We start from the raw sequence: 15,588 nt of genomic DNA, 5'->3' as shown, positions 1-15,588 counted from the left end.
AGGTTTGTGTGTATTATTCCTATGTTGTTGTTAATATTTTTATTACATATGAAGTACTCATTGTCTATTGGATTTATTGAATTTTATTTTTCCCCTCTATTGGTTTGGAAACATACCTTCTATCTCTTGTCTTTTAGGTATTACCTTTACATTTTTAATATGCCTACTTGTTTTTCAAAATGATCTCCATTGATCAGATTTTCTGCCCTCCTCCTAAGCAGAACCACAAATAATCCTTACCCTAAATCCCATGTAACTGGTTATCAACAATTTTGTTCTGCCTGCCTTAAACATTTTCAGTCACTAATTTTTTTTTTGGATAGTTTGTTCTTATTTAGATTTAGGCACGTTACTTACATATGTTTTCTCATCATTGTTCGTTGTATATCCCTACTTTAACACATGGAAGATGATATTCCATTGTCTTCAGGTTTCTAGATTTGCTGCTAGTAAGTTGTTTTAATCCGATTTAGTCCTAAGGATAATTTCTCTTTTCTCTTTAGTAACTTTAAAGATCTTCTCCCTGTTTTGGTATTCTGCATTTTTACTTCAAAGTGTGTTAGGTGTGGATTCATATTTTTCTTTTTGCTGCTCTGGATGCATTATAAATCTCCAATCCAAAGGTTCATTTCTTTCTTCAACTGTGGAAAATCCTCAGTCATCTCATTGAATATTGACTCTCCCATTCTCCCTTCTTTCCCTATGAACTCCTATTAAAAGAGCTGTCTGCATTCTAGTTAATATCCTGAAATCTGTCTTCCAGGCACTAGATCCGTCTGCAAATGTCTAATCTGCTGTCTAAGCTGTCCATCAAGTTTTCAATTTCAATTATTTTGGTTTTTCCATTTCTAGAAGTACCATTTGCTTCTTTTTTTTTTTTTTGGCTGTGTTGGGTCTTCATTGCTGCATGCAGGCTTTCCCTAGTTGTGGTGAGTGGGGGCTACTCTTCATTGCGATGTGCGGGCTTCTCATTGTGGTGGCTTCTCTTGCTGCGGAGCACGGGCTCTAGGCACACGGAATTCAGTAGTTATGGTGCTCAGGCTCAGTAGCTGTGGTTCGTGGGCTCTAGAGCACAGGCTCAGTAGTTGTGGCGCATGGGCATAGTTGCTCCATGGCATGTGGGATCTTCACGGACCAGGGCTCGAACCCATGTCCCATGCATTGGCAGGTGGATTCTTAACCACTGCACCACCAGGGAAGTCCTGATCGTATGGTAGTTCTATTTTTAATTTTTTTGAGGAAGCTCCATACTGTTTTCCATAGTGGCTGCACCAATTCATGTTCCCACCAACAGTGCACAAGAGTTCCCTTTTCTCCACATCCTCACCAACACTTGTTATTTCTTGTCCATTTGATAATAGCCATTCTGACAGGGGTGAGATGATCTCATTGTGGTTTTGATTTGCATTGCCCTAATGAATAATGATGTTGAACATCTTTTCATGTTGAGTTTCTTTTCAGAAACATTTTAATGTAAATCTTGAACACATAGGGATTCCTACAACACATAGGTGAAATACTTTTACTCTAAATCACTGCATAGTATGTACATATGGAGGCTTTTTTTCAACACAGAATCCCAACAGAGACAAGCCTCTTTATAATCTCCCTGGGTTGATGTTGTAGGCTGAATAATGATTGCCAAAGATATTCAAGTCCTAATCCCTGGAACTTGTGAATGTTAATTTATATGGCAAGAAGGATTTTGCAAATGGGTTTAAGGATTTTGAGATTGGAAGATTATCCTAGATTATCCAACTGGACCCTAAATGTAATTACAAGTGTCCTTATAAGAGGGAGACAGAGGGAGATTTGACTACAGATGAAAGAAGTCAATGTGAGAATGGAAGCACACACTGGATTGATGTTCTTTGAAAAAAAAGGAAAGGGCCATGAACCAAGGAATTCAAGAAATGCAGAACTACAAGCTAGAAAAGGCAAGAAAATGAATTGTTCTCTAGAGTCTCAGGAGAAAACATGGCCCTGCCAACACCTTGATTTTAGACAATGACCTCCAGAAATGTAAGAGGATAAATGTGTGTTATTTTCAAGCCACTAAGTGTGGTAATTTTTTACAGGAGTAACAGGAAACGAATATAGCTGGTAAGCAGAGTTTTTCTAGTCCTCTTTGGCTAAGAGTGCAGTAATTCAAAAGTCTCTACAGGAAAACTTGACTGGATTTTCCATAAAGGCTGGTAACTAGGAGGTTGTCACTTCCACCAAGTCAGGCTGGGAAGACGTCAAATGACAAGATTCCATAACTCCTGTGATTGAAAATCATTCTTGAGACAGGGAAAAAAAGACATGATTCCATGATTCTGAGCGTTTTTTACAAGCCAAATCAATGACTCTAGAGGATATATCATAGTTGTCAAGGGTAGTGGGGATAGAAAGTGGGTTTGCACTCTATGTGTTTTATAAATTGCCACATGGACAGAAAAAGCATGTTGGGTAAATTAAATTCTTTTTTTATAATAACTTTTTAAAAACATCTTTATTGAAGTATAATTGCTTTACAATGGTGTGTTAGTTTCTGCCATATAACAAAGTGAATCAGCTATATGTATACATATATCCCCATTTCTCCTCCCTCTTGCGTCTCCCTCCCACCCTCCCTATCCCACCCCTCTAGGTGATCACAAAGCACTGAGCTGATCTCCCTGTGCTATGCAGCTACTTCCCACTAGCTATCTATTTTACATTTGGTAGTGTATATATGTCCATGCCACTCTCTCACTTTGTCCCAGCTTACCCTTACCCCTCCCCGTGTCCTCAAGTCCATTCTCTAGTAGGTCTGTGTCTTTATTCCCATGTTGCCCCTAGGTTCTTCATGACTTTTTTTTTTTTTTTAGATTCCATGTATATATGTGTTAGCACACAGTATTTGTTTTTCTCTTTCTGACTTATTTCACTCTGTATGACAAACTCTAGGTCCATCCACCTCACTACAAAGAACTCGTTTCTTTTTATGGCTGAGTAATTTTCCACTATATATATGTGCCACACCTTCTTTATCCATTCATCTGTCAATGGACACTTAGGTTAATTCCATGTCCTGGCTATTGTAAATAGTGCTGCAATGAACACTGGGGTACATGACTGTTTTTGAATTATGGTTTTCTCAGGGTATATGCCCAGTAGTGGGATTGCTGGGTCGTATGGTAGTTCTATTTTTAGTTTTTTAAGGAACGTCCATGCTGTTCTCCACAGTGACTATATCAATTTACATTCCCACCAACAGTGCAAGAGGGTTCCTTTTTCTCCACACCCTCTACAGCATTTATTGTTTGTAGATTTTTTGATGATGGACATTCTGACTGGTGTGAGGTGATACCTCATTGTGGTTTTGATCTGCATTTCTCTAATGATTAGTGATGTTGAGCATTCTTTCATGTGTTTGTTGGCAATCTGTATATCTTCTTTGGAGAAATGTCTATTTAGGTCTTCTGCCCATTTTTGGATTGGCTTGTTTTTCTGATAGTGAGTTGCATGACCTCCTTGTATCATTTGGAGATCAATCCTTTGTCAGTTGCTTCATTTACAAATATTTTCTACCCACGTGAGGGTTGACTTTTCGTCTTTTTTATGGTTTCTTCTGCTGTGCAAAAGCTTTTAAGTTTCATTAGGCGCCATTTATTTTTGTTTTTATTTTCATTTCTCTAGGAGGGGGGTCAAAAAGGATCTTCCTGTGATTTATACCATACAGTGTTTTTCCTATGTTTTCCTCTGAGAGTTTTACAGTGTCTGGCCTTAAATTTCGGGCTTTAATCCATTTTGAGTTTATTTTTGTATACAGTGTTAGGAAGTGTTCTAATTTCATTCTTTTACATGTAGCTGTCCAGTTTTCCCAGCACCACTTATTGAAGAGGCTGTCTTTTCTCCATTGTATATTCTTGCCTCCTTTATCAAAGATAAGGTGACCATATGTGTGTGGGTTTATCTGTGGGCTTTCTATCCTGTTCTATTGATCTATGTTTCTGTTTTTGTGCTAGTTCCATACTGTCTTGATTACTGTAGCTTTGTAGTATAGTCTGAAGTCGGGGAGCCTAATTCCTCCAGCTCCATTTTTCTTTCTCATGACTGCTTTGTCTATTCGGGGTCTTGTTTCCATACAAACTGTGAAATGTTTTCTTCTAGTTCTGTGAAAAATGCCATTGGTAGTGTGATAGGGACTGCACTGAATCTGTAGATTGTTTTGGGTAGTATAGTCATTTTCACAATGTTGATTCTTTTAACCTAAGAACATGGTACATCTCTCCATCTCTTTGTATCGTCTTTAATTTCTTTCATCAGTGTCATTGTTTTCTGCATACAGGTCTTTTGTTTCCTTAGATAGGTTTATTCCTAGGTATTTTATTCTTTAAGTTGCAATGGTAAATGGGAGTATTTCCTTAATTTCTCTTTCAGAATTTTCATCATTAGTATATAGGAATGCCAGAGATTTCTGTGCATTAATTTTGTATCCTGCTAATTTACAAAATTCATTGATGAGTTCTAGTAGTTTTCTGGTAGCATCTTTAGGATTCTCTAGGTATAGTATCATGTCATCTGCAAGGAGTGACAATTTTACTTCTTCTTTTCCAATTTGGATTCCTTTTATTTTGCTCTGATTGCTGTGGCAAAAACTTCCAAAACTATGTTGAATAACAGTGGTGAGAGTGGGCAACCTCGTCATGTTCCTGATCTTAGAGAAAATGATTTTAGTTTTTCACCATTGAGAACGATGTTGGCTGTGGGTTTGTCATTTATGGTCTATATTATGTTGAGGTAAGTTCCCTCTATGCCTGCTTTTGGAGAGTTTTTATCATAAATATGTGTTGAGTTTTTTCAAAAGCTTTTTCTGCATCTATTGAGATTAGCATATGGTTTTTATCCTTCAGTTTGTTAATACGGTGTATCACATTGATTGATTTGCGTAGATTGAAGAATCCTTGCATTCTGGGATAAACCCCACTTGATCATGGTGTATGATCCTTTTTTTTTTTTTTTTTGTGGTATGCAGGCCTCTCACTGTTGTGGCCTCTCCCGTTGCGGAGCACAGGCTCTGGACGTGCAGGCTCAGCGGCCATGGCTCACGGGCCCAGTCGCTCCGCGGCATGTGGGATCTTCCCGGACTGGGGCACGAGCCCGTGTCCCCTGCATCGGCAGGTGGACTCTCAACCACTGCATCACCAGGGAAGCCCTGTATGATCCTTTTAATGTGTTGTTGGATTCTGTTTGCTAGTATTTTGTTGAGGATTTTTGCATCTATGTTCATCAGTGATGTTGGCCTGTAGTTTTCTTTTATGGTGACATCACTGTCTGGTTTTAGTATCAGGGTGATGGTGGCCTCGTAGAATGAGTTTGGGAATATTCCTCCCTCTGCTATATTTTGGAAGAGTTTGATAAGGATAGGTATTAGCTCTTCTCTAAATGTTTGATAGAATTCACCTGTGAAACCATCTGGCCCTGGCTTTTGTTCGTTGGAAGATTTTAAATCACAGTTTCAATTTCAGTGCCTGTGATTTGTCTGTTTATATTTTCTATTTCTTCCTGGTTCAGTCTTGGAAGGTTGTGCTTTTCTAAGAATTTGTCCATTTCTTCCAGGGTGTCCATTTGATTGGCATAGAGTTGCTTGTAGTAATCTCTCATGATCCTTTCTATTTCTGCAGTGTCAGTTGTTACTTCCCCCTTTTCATTTCTAAATCTGTTGATTTGAGTCTTCTCCCTTTTTCTCTTGATGAGTCTGGCCAATGGTTTATCAATTTTGTTTATCTTCTCAAATAACCAGCTTTTCGTTTTATTGATCTTTGCTACTGTTTCATTCATTTCTTTTTCATTTATTTCTGATCTGATCTTTCTTTCTTTCTGCTAATTTTTTTGGGGGGGGTTTGGTTCTTTCTCTAATTGCTTTAGGTGTAAGGTTAGGTTGTTTATTTGTGATGTCTCTTTTTTCTTGAGGTAGGACTGTATTGCTATAAACTTCCCTCTAGAACTGCTTTTGCTGCATCCCATAGGTTTTGGATCATCATGTTTTCATTGTCATTTTTTTCTAGGTATTTTTTTATTTCCTCTTTGATTTCTTCAGTGATCACTTGGTTACTTAGTAGTGTATTGTTTAGCTGCCTATATGTTTGTATTTTTTACAGATTTTTTCCTGTAATTGATATCTAGTCTGATAGTGTTGTGCTCGGGAAAGATACTTCATATGATTTGAATTTTCTTAAATTTACCAAGGCTTCATTTGTGACCCAACATATGATCTATCCTGGAGAATGTTCCATGAGCACTTGAGAAGAAAGTGAATTCTGTTGGTCTTGGATGGAATGTCCTATGAATATCAGTTAATAATAACCATCTTGTTGAATGTATCATTTAAAGCTTGTGTTTCCTTATTTATTTTCATTTTGGATGATCTGTCCATTGGTGAAACTGGGGTGTTAAAGCCCTCTACAATTATTGTGTCACTGTCGATTTACCCTTTATGGCTGTTAGCATTTGCCTTATGTATTGAGGTGCTCCTATGTTGGGTGCATAAATATTTACAGTTGTTATATCTTCTTCTTGGATTGATCCCTTGATCATTATGTAGTGTTCTTCTTTGTTTCTTGTAATAGTCTTTATTTTAAAGTCTATTTTGTCTGATATAAGAACTGCTACTGCAGCTTTCATTTCCATTTGCATGGAATATCTTTTCTCATCCCCTCACTTTCAGTCTGTATGTGTCCCTAGGTCTGAGTGGGTCTCTTGTAGACAGCATATATTCGGGTCTTGGTTTTGTATCCATTCAGCCAGTCTATGTCTTTTGGTTGGAGCATTTAATCCATTTACATTTAAGCTAGTTATCAATATGTATGTTTCTATTACCATTTTCTTAATCATTTTGGGCTTGTTATTTTAGGTGTTTTCCTTCTCTTGTGTTTCCTGCCTAGAGAAGTTCCTTTAGCATTTGTTGTAAAGCTGGTTTGGTCGTGCTGAATTCTCTTAGCTCTTGCTTGTCTGTAGAGGTTTTAATCTCTCCGTTGAACCTGAATGAGATCCTTGCTGGGTAGAGTAATCTTGGTTGTAGATTTTTCCCTTTCATCACTTTAAGTATGTCCTGCCACTCCCTTCTTGCTTGCACAGTTTCTGCTGAAAGCTCAGCTGTTAACCTTATAGGGATTCCCTTGTATGTTATTTGTTGCTTTTCCCTTGCTGCTTTTAATATTCTTTGTATTTAATTTTCGATAGTTTGATAAATATGTCTCTTGGTGTGTTTCTCCTTGGATTTATCCTGTATGGGACTCTCTGCACTTCCTGGACTTGATTGACTATTTCCTTTCCCATACTAGGGAAGTTTTCAACTATAATCTCTTCAAATATTTTCTCAGTCCCTTTCTTTTCCTCTTCTTCTTCTGGGACCACTATAATTCAAATATTCGTGCATTTAATATTATCCCCGAGGTCTCTGAGACTGTCCTCAATTCTTTTCATTCTTTTTCTTTATTCTGCTCGGAGGTAGTTATTTCCATTATTTCATCTTCCAGGTCACTTATCCGTTCTTCTGCCTCAGCTATTCTGCTATTGATTCTTTCTAGAGAATTTTAAATTTCATTTATTGTGTTGTTCATCATTTTTTTTTTTTGCTCTTTAGTTCCTCTAGATCCTTGTTAAATGTTTCTTGTATTTTCTCCATTCTATTTCTAAGATCTTGGATCATCTTTACTATCATTACTCTGAATTGTTTTTCAGGTAGACTTCCTATTTCCTCTTCACTGGTTTGGTGTGTTGTGTTTTTACCTTGCTCCTTCATCTGCAGCATATTTCTCTGTTTTCTCATTTTGTTTAACTTACTGTGTATGGGGTCTCCTTTTCACAGGCTGCAGGTTCGTAGTTCCCATTGTCTTTTGTGTCTGCCCCCAGTGGCTAAGGTTTGTTCAGTGGCTTGTGTAGGCTTCCTGGTAGAGGGGACTGGTGTATTTTTTCTGGTGGATGAGGCTGGATCTTGTCTTTCTGGTGGACAGGACTCTGTCCGGTGGTGTGTTTTGGGGTGTCTGTGAATTTACTATGATTTTAGGTAGCCTCTCTCCTAATGGGTGGGGTTGTGTTCCTGTCTTGCTAGTTGTTTGGCATAGGTTGTCCGGCACTATAGCTTGCTGGTTGTTGAGTGGAGCTGGGTCTCAGCGTTGAGATGGAGATCTCTGGGAGAGCTTTTGCCATTTGATATTATGTAGGGCTAGGCGGTCTCTGGTGCACCAGTGTCCTGAACTCTGCTCTCCCACCTCAGAGCCTCAGCCCTGACACCTGGCTGGAGCACCAAGACCCTGTCACTACTCGGCTCAGAAGAAAAGGGAGAAAAAAAGGAAAGAAAGAAAGAAAATAGAATTAAATATAATTATTAAAATAAAAAGTAAAAAAAAAAAATGTTAAGAATAAAAAATAATTTAAAAAAGGAAGAAAGAAGAGAGCAACCAAACCAAAAACAAATCTACCAATGATAATAAGCATTATAAACTATACAAAACAACAACAACAACAACAACAGAAGGAAAGACAGAACCCTAGGACAAAAGCAAAGCTATACAGACAAAATCACACAAAGAGGCATACACATATACATTCACAAAAAGAGAAAAAGGAAAAAAAATATATATATATATATATAGAGAGAGAGACAGAGACAGAGAGAGGGAGGGAGGGAGGAATAGAGCAATGAAATCAATAAACATATCTACCAATGATTATAAGCTCTCAGTACTAAACTAAAATAAACATAAAACCTTAAACAAATTATATGCAGAAAGCAACCCCAAGTCTACAGTTGCTCCCAAAGTCCACCACCTCAATTTTGGGATGATTCATTGTCTATTCAGGTATTCCATAGATGCAGGGTATATCAAGTTGATTGTGGAGATTTAATCCGCTGCTCCCGAGGCTTCTGGGAGAAATTTCCCTTTCTCTTCTTTGTTCGCACAGCTCCTGGGGTTCAGCTTTATATTTGGTTCCGCCTCTGCATGTAGGTCACCTGAGCGCGTCTGTTCTTCACCCAGACAGGAGGGGATTAAAGAAGCGGCTGATTAGGGGGCTCTGGCTCACTCAGGCCAGGGGGAGAGAGGGGTACAGAATGTGGGGTGAGCCTCCGGTGGCAGAGGCCAGTGTGAGGCTGCAACAGCCTGAGGTACCCTGTGTATTCTCCTGGGGAAGTTCTCTCGGATCACGGGACCCTGGCAGTGGCGGGCTGCACAGGCTCCTGGGAGGGGAGGTGTGGATAGTGACCTGTGCTTGCACACAGGCTTCTTGGTGGCTACAGTAGCAGTGTTAGCGTTTCATGCCCGTCTCTGGTGTCCGCACTGATAGCCGTGGCTCGCATCCATTTCTAGAGCTTGTTTAGGTGGTTCTCTGAATCCCCTCTCCTCGCACACCCCGAAACAATGGTCTCTTGCTTCTCAGGCAGTTTCAGACTTTTTCCCAGACTCCCTCACGGCTAGCTGTGGCACATTAGCCCCCTTCAGGCTGTGTCCACACAGCCAACCCCAGTCCTCTCCCTGAGATCTGACCTCCGAAGCCCAAGCCTCAGCTCCCAACCCCCACCCGCCCTGGTTGGTGAGCAGACAAGCTTCTCAGGCTGGTGAGTGCTGGTTGGCAGTGATCCCCTGTATGGGAATCTCTCCACTTTGCCCTTTGTACACCTGTTGCTGTGCTCTCCTCCGTGGCTCCAAAGCTTCCCCCCTCGTCCACCCAACATCTCCACCAGTGAAGGGGCTTCCTAGTGTGTGGAAACTTTTCCTTCTTCACAGCTCCCTCCCAGAGGTGCAGGTCCCATCCCTATTCTTTTGTCTTTTTCTTTTGCCCTACCCAGGTACGTGGGGAGTTTCTTGCCTTTTGGGAAGTCCGAGGTCTTCTGCCAGCATTCAGTAGGTGTTCTGTAGGAGTTGTTCTGCATGTAGATGTATTTTTGATGTATTTGTGGGGAAGAAGGTGATCTCCATGTCTTACTCCTCTGCCATCTTGAAGGTCCCTCCTATAATATGATTATGGAGACTGAGAAGCCCCAAGAGCTGTAGTTGGCAAGCTGGGGACTTAATTTTGGAAACTGTGGAACTGTCTGAACTCTCATATGAAAGAATTATAAATAGAAATAGTTCTGGGGGCTAGAAGTTCAAGGTCAAGGTACTGGGAGGTTTGGTTCCTTCTGAAGCTGTGAGGGAAGGATTTGTTTCAGGCCTCTCTCCTTGGGGTGCAGATGGGGATCTTTCCCTGATATTTCTTCATATTGGAGGGGAAGAAGACTTTTTCCTCTACCCTCCTGGGTTCTTTGGTTGGTCCACTGAAAATCCCATCACACTTTTATGCTTCTGAGATGGGTGATAAGAAGGTCTTATCTAAAGGGCTTCAGAACACGAATCCAGACAAATGGCAGATCTGGCATCCATCTGTTTGCTCTGCTTCTCTCTTCACAGTTCGAGTGAAAGTTCCAGGCAGGCAGGTAGAGAAAGCCCTGGTTGAAAAAGCCCTTTCCAGCCACTTGGATGGCTACGTGGGCTGGGCAGCTTGGGAAGAAATCACTGGTGGAACAAATGTTTGCAGAATTGTTGACTCACGGGGACAGCAGTTGCAGGACCACTGGACCCCGGAGAGCCCTGAGGGCTTGGCTTCCGGGATGCAGACCGAGCCCAGCAGCCCAGTGGGGTTTGCCTCAGGCGCTTCCCAGAAACCCCCGCAGTTCTGGCCACCCCCGAGTAAATTAAATTCTACACCTCAATTTTCTCATCTGTAAATGGAAGGAATAAAGATGCTACTGTCACAGAATTATGGTTGGTGAGCCTCCATTTTTTAGGTGCTGAATGTCAAATGCCTGTGTGTGTGTGTGTGTGTGTGTGTGTGTGTGTGTGTATATATATATGCCTTAGCTTTGCAGATAGACCCATGGTCTCTGGAGAGTCTTGACCCAGGATTCTTGTCCAAGAATTATGTGAAGAGAGAATTGAGGGACTCAAAAATATTTATAAGAAGTTTTGAAGACTTAAAAAGAAACATAAAATGAAGGTTTTCTATCACCAAAGATCTGGAAAACTGAAGATTTTGTTAATTTTGGAAGGAGAAAGGGCTAGTTTAAAATAGAAAATGCTAATGTGATTGCTATGTTGTTCATTCAACAGACAAGTGTCTGCAGGGTAGTACCCTGTACAAGGCTAGATGCCACGTGCTGTGAGGGAGACAGACATCAACAGCAGCCACACCCCTGACGTTTGTATAATGCCCAACTGAACTCTTGTAACAGTTCACAACAGTGCAAGTGAGTCTCATAGGCATCCTCTGAGGTGAAGAGTCTGGAAACTACTTATCAGCATTTTACAGATGAGGAGACTGACCCTCAGGTTTAACAGGGTCAGAGTTGGCTCTCAACCCAGTCTCCTAATTCAATGCAATTGACTCCATATCACAGACAAGATGAGATCTCCGATCTCAAAGTGCTTATAATCTAGTAAGGAAGACAAGACAGACCAAAAAATGGGGGGACAGTACTACAGCGTAAAAAGTGACCACCACAAGATATAAAAGAAGAAAAAAATAAGGGCTTTGGGAAGCTAGGAAGGCTGTGATATGGATAAGGGTAAGGGTGCCTGGTAAGGCAAACTGTAGGGAGGCTCAATGGAGGGGCATTAAATCATACACACTTCAAAATTCTTCACTGTGAAAAACGAAAACCAATAACCCAACAGCAATACAAATGGTTTCAGGCTCTGTCAACATGTTGCATTGTATTCTCCCTTCCACAAACTATTAAATATGGGGGATTGATCACACTGAAAAGAAAAACATGACATAGCCATGGAATCAGCCTGATTTCTGGGAAGGAGTGGCACACTGTTCACCAGGTGACCTGCGGTCCAGCCCTGACATCAGTAGTGACATTGAGTCATCTGTTTCCCCTTCAGCTTTGGTTTCTTCTCCCACACATCAGGACTCTAAAATTCCCTGGCTGCTCTAACATTCTAGATTTGAATAAGGAGGATGTTTATCTATGCTGTTGTCTTCTCTTTCATTACTCATTCTTGTTTTCATGTCTTAAATTATTTTCCTTTTCTCTTTTTCTCGTTTCTGTCTCCTCCTTCTTTTGGGATGGCTCCTCCCCTCCCTCATGGTTATTCTCCTTCTCACGTTCAGTGTCTGCATATTTTCTTCCTCATTACCTAAGCACATGTAAATTGGCCATGTTGCTGATGCGGAAGCAATTTTTTAAATTGGTTAAAATGTACCAACGTCAAACATGACGAATTCTTCCACTTTTGGACTCCTCATGATTTTAATCATCCCAGATCAGCCATTTAGGAAATGACAGCATGAAAAACAAATTCCCCTAGCATCAAATCTTTTGTTTTGCTTTTGATGGTGTGTGTGAGTGCGTGTGTGTGTGTGTGTGTGTGTGTGTGGTATTTGCCAAAGTTGTTAGTGGGATTGGGCATTATTTAACTCATTAAGTAGCACTGAACACCTGCTGTGTACCAGCATTGGCTGGGTAGATGGAGATGGAAGAGAGAAAAAAGGGAGCAATTTCTAGTGTCTGTAGTTGGAATGGGATTTGGGTGCTTGGTGGGTGAGAGCATGTCGGCATGGTTAAAAGTAAAGAAGGAAGCTTTGGAGGCATAACAGTGGTATTTTGGCCCAAGACCCGGGAATGCCTGACTCTTGCCTTAGGAAAGAGTTCTTGGGTGTTACTGAATACACAGTAAACTGCAGCAGCAGAGAAAACTGCCACCTTGGCACTGAGGCCCAGCCTGATAATCCCTGATAAAGGGCTGTCTGTTAAAAGCTGGTTTAGAAAACATGAGTTAAGCCTATTAACTGCCTTTCTAAGCACCAAATCTCTATCTTGGGATTCATACATTCAGGCATATCCGTGCAAAGGGAAAGAAAGAGAATTGGCCCCAGAGGGACCTTGAACGTGCTTACTCAGCCATGAATGGAAGTCAAAGGCCAAAAGGATAACCAATCTGGCCTGGGGCCAGGCTTTACCTGGGTTTCAGGCAAAAAAGCAAGAGAGAACATAGCACAGCATGCTGCTTGTATGCTTGTATAAGGTACAGTAAGCCAGGCCACAAGTAAACTGGGCTTACTGAATGTCCTGGCTCTGGACAATTAGTAAATTCTTCTGCCTTTGAAGGGGGAGTAGCTGGAGAGGGAATGCTCCCTACTACCCCCACTCCCCATCAGTTCAGGAGGAGGTACTGACCTGATGTAGCTTACATGAGTTTATGGGAAGAGCAAAAGCACTCCCTCCTCTAACAGGGTCCTGGATAAAAGACATTGCTAATGACAAATTCAGGATGGAGGAGTGCACTCAACCGCACTTCAGGTTATGTGAGCAAGTTCATGAAAGTGGGCAAAGAACTGTATCTGGAGAATACGGTGAATTATATTCTGATTTCTGAGTAAGTGCTCAAATGAGCAAAGTGGCTCACCCAATGCCACACTGTAGATCTAAGGCCCAAATAGAGCTTCTGACTCCAAGTCTGGGGTTCTTCACATTTCACCACAGCTGCCAGGGTAATAGGCACCTGTGTGATGGGTCATAGCAGGTGGGCAGAACACCTGGGAAAAGGCGGAGCATAAAAGATGAAATCCCTGTCTTTCAGGAGAGGGCAGGACAGAGGGAAATGGAAAGAGCACAGCAAGGGCCTAAGCAGAGAGAAGGGGACCAGGTTGATTTTCTAAGAAGGCCCAGAGACAGAGGTCAGGAGATGAGGCCAAGGTGGGGTTTGATTGCAGACAATGCAGAAGCAGCCCCTGAGCCAGTGTGACAATGTCAGAGGGCTCTGGCAGCTAACCCACCTGGGGCTGCCTTCTCCAGCTAATCCACCAAGGCTTCAGGGAATCTACTGGTGTGCTCTGGGTTGCTATATGAAAGATATTGCCCTGAATTGAAAACAGACCTCCAGCTCTCCTTACCTGGAGGGAGAAACAGGCTCTTTCAGAAAATCCAAATGATATGGGAGTTTCTGCATCCCTACACCTTCAGCAGGCACTCCATAAGTGTCTGATCTGCTCACACCGCATTTGAGAGTGGACATAAACGTGTCTCATATACTGGTGGGAATGTGGGGTTATTATAGGCAAAGTATCCATAAAAGAGGAATCGGGACAATCACCTTCCTGAAACATCAATGTGTTCACCAACCAGGAAGCTTACCTTAATCCCCGGGACCTAAAGTTTTTATCAGGGTCTTATTGACAGAGATTTGAATATGACCACACATGTAACACTGTGGCTTCAAAGTGAGATGATGGTTTGAAGGCTGGGTTAGCCCCTTACTAGTTCCATGGTTCCAGGAAAGTTATCTCACTTCTCTGACCCTCAGTTTCCTCATCTGTAAAGCAGAGATAAACAATACCTACCTCCAAGTGTTCATCTAAGGGTAAGATAAAATAAACAACATTCGGACATAGTATGTGCTCAGTGAAAAGTGCCATTACTCCTGGTGCCATTTGTTATCCTACATATTATAAAATATACTAATTACCTGCTATAAAATATACTAATTACCTGCTATAGAACAGTGATTCCTAAACTCAAATGTGCTTAAGAATCATCTATGGAGTTTGTTAAAAGTGTGGATTCTCAGTCCCATCCCACTCCGAGAGATTCTGAGATGGAGCTCTGAAACATGCATCCCCAGGTGCTTCTGACCACCCTTTGAAAAATATTGCCATAGAGTTATATTTTAAGTTTAAAATATGACTACTCTGGGTTCATGGCTCAAATCTGTCCAGGTTAGGCTTATATCCTTAAGATTTCCAACTCTTCTTCCTTACCCTCCCCTCCAACCCCAAGCACAAAGGAGGTAGAAGGTGTTTAAAACAAGCTGTTACTGTTATTAGCATCACCTTTGGGTATTTCCAAGTGCAGCAGCACTCAACATTGGCAGCATACAATAATCAGTTGGAGAGCTTGCAACCATCCCGATGCCCGGGCCACACCCCAGACCAATTAATGAGGATCTCTGGGTGGCCTTAGGCATAAAGGTTTTGGAAGCTTGCCAGGTGATTTCAATGTATATCTAAGTTGAGAATCACTGCTGTAGATCCACTTTCCCATCTTCCCTTCAAATCTTCTCCCTCACCTAGTTTCCACCGCATGCCTGATATTAGGGTATTTCCTCTTTTTCAAAGCTTTTGTCTATGTTCACTCAACAAGTTTCCTCATTTTATTGTTGTTTTTCCTGATCCACTGATGCCTCTTAACCTGGCTGCATTTGGCATTGATGTTCTATTCACCACTCTGTTCACACTCGCCAGACACAACACTGTTGCTCTAGGAAAGCTCTACCTTCAGAGGGGATCAGATGGAAACATGCAACCATCTTTCAAACATTTTTTGCCATTTCCTCCCAATAGAGTGTTTTCCCCACTCTTGCCTACTTGTCCTGTGAGAACTCATGCCAAGTTCTCCTCCTCTGTGAAGCCACCTCTACCTATCCCATGCCAAGGTAGAACGATCCCTACTCTTGACTTCACTAATAAGCATCTACATCATGTGTTATGACATTATATCTATATATTGAGAGGGGAAGGTGCTAAGGTAACGGTAACCACCAGAACTTCTTGTGGGAAAGGAACTGTACATGTTGG

At 41.3% G+C, this 15,588-nt stretch overlaps 1 protein-coding gene across 1 annotated transcript in view; it reads left to right on the top strand.

Moving 5' to 3' along the window:
- The window catches only part of RTP4 (receptor transporter protein 4), a gene marked incomplete at both ends in the record, with an annotated part of 91,629 nt that overhangs the window by 57,162 nt on the left and 18,879 nt on the right, over positions 1-15,588 (top strand). The window contains 2 exons of the mRNA XM_079705215.1: positions 10,419-10,697; positions 13,286-13,368. Coding sequence (XP_079561341.1) covers positions 10,419-10,697; positions 13,286-13,368 — 362 coding nt within the window. The remainder of the gene's footprint in view (positions 1-10,418; positions 10,698-13,285; positions 13,369-15,588) is intronic.

Source organism: Hyperoodon ampullatus (genome assembly GCF_949752795.1).
Source record: "Hyperoodon ampullatus genome assembly, chromosome: 5".
NCBI lineage: Eukaryota > Metazoa > Chordata > Mammalia > Artiodactyla > Ziphiidae > Hyperoodon > Hyperoodon ampullatus.
The sequence above is the reverse complement of the archived record's forward strand: the minus strand, read 5'-3'. Positions and strand labels throughout refer to the sequence as shown.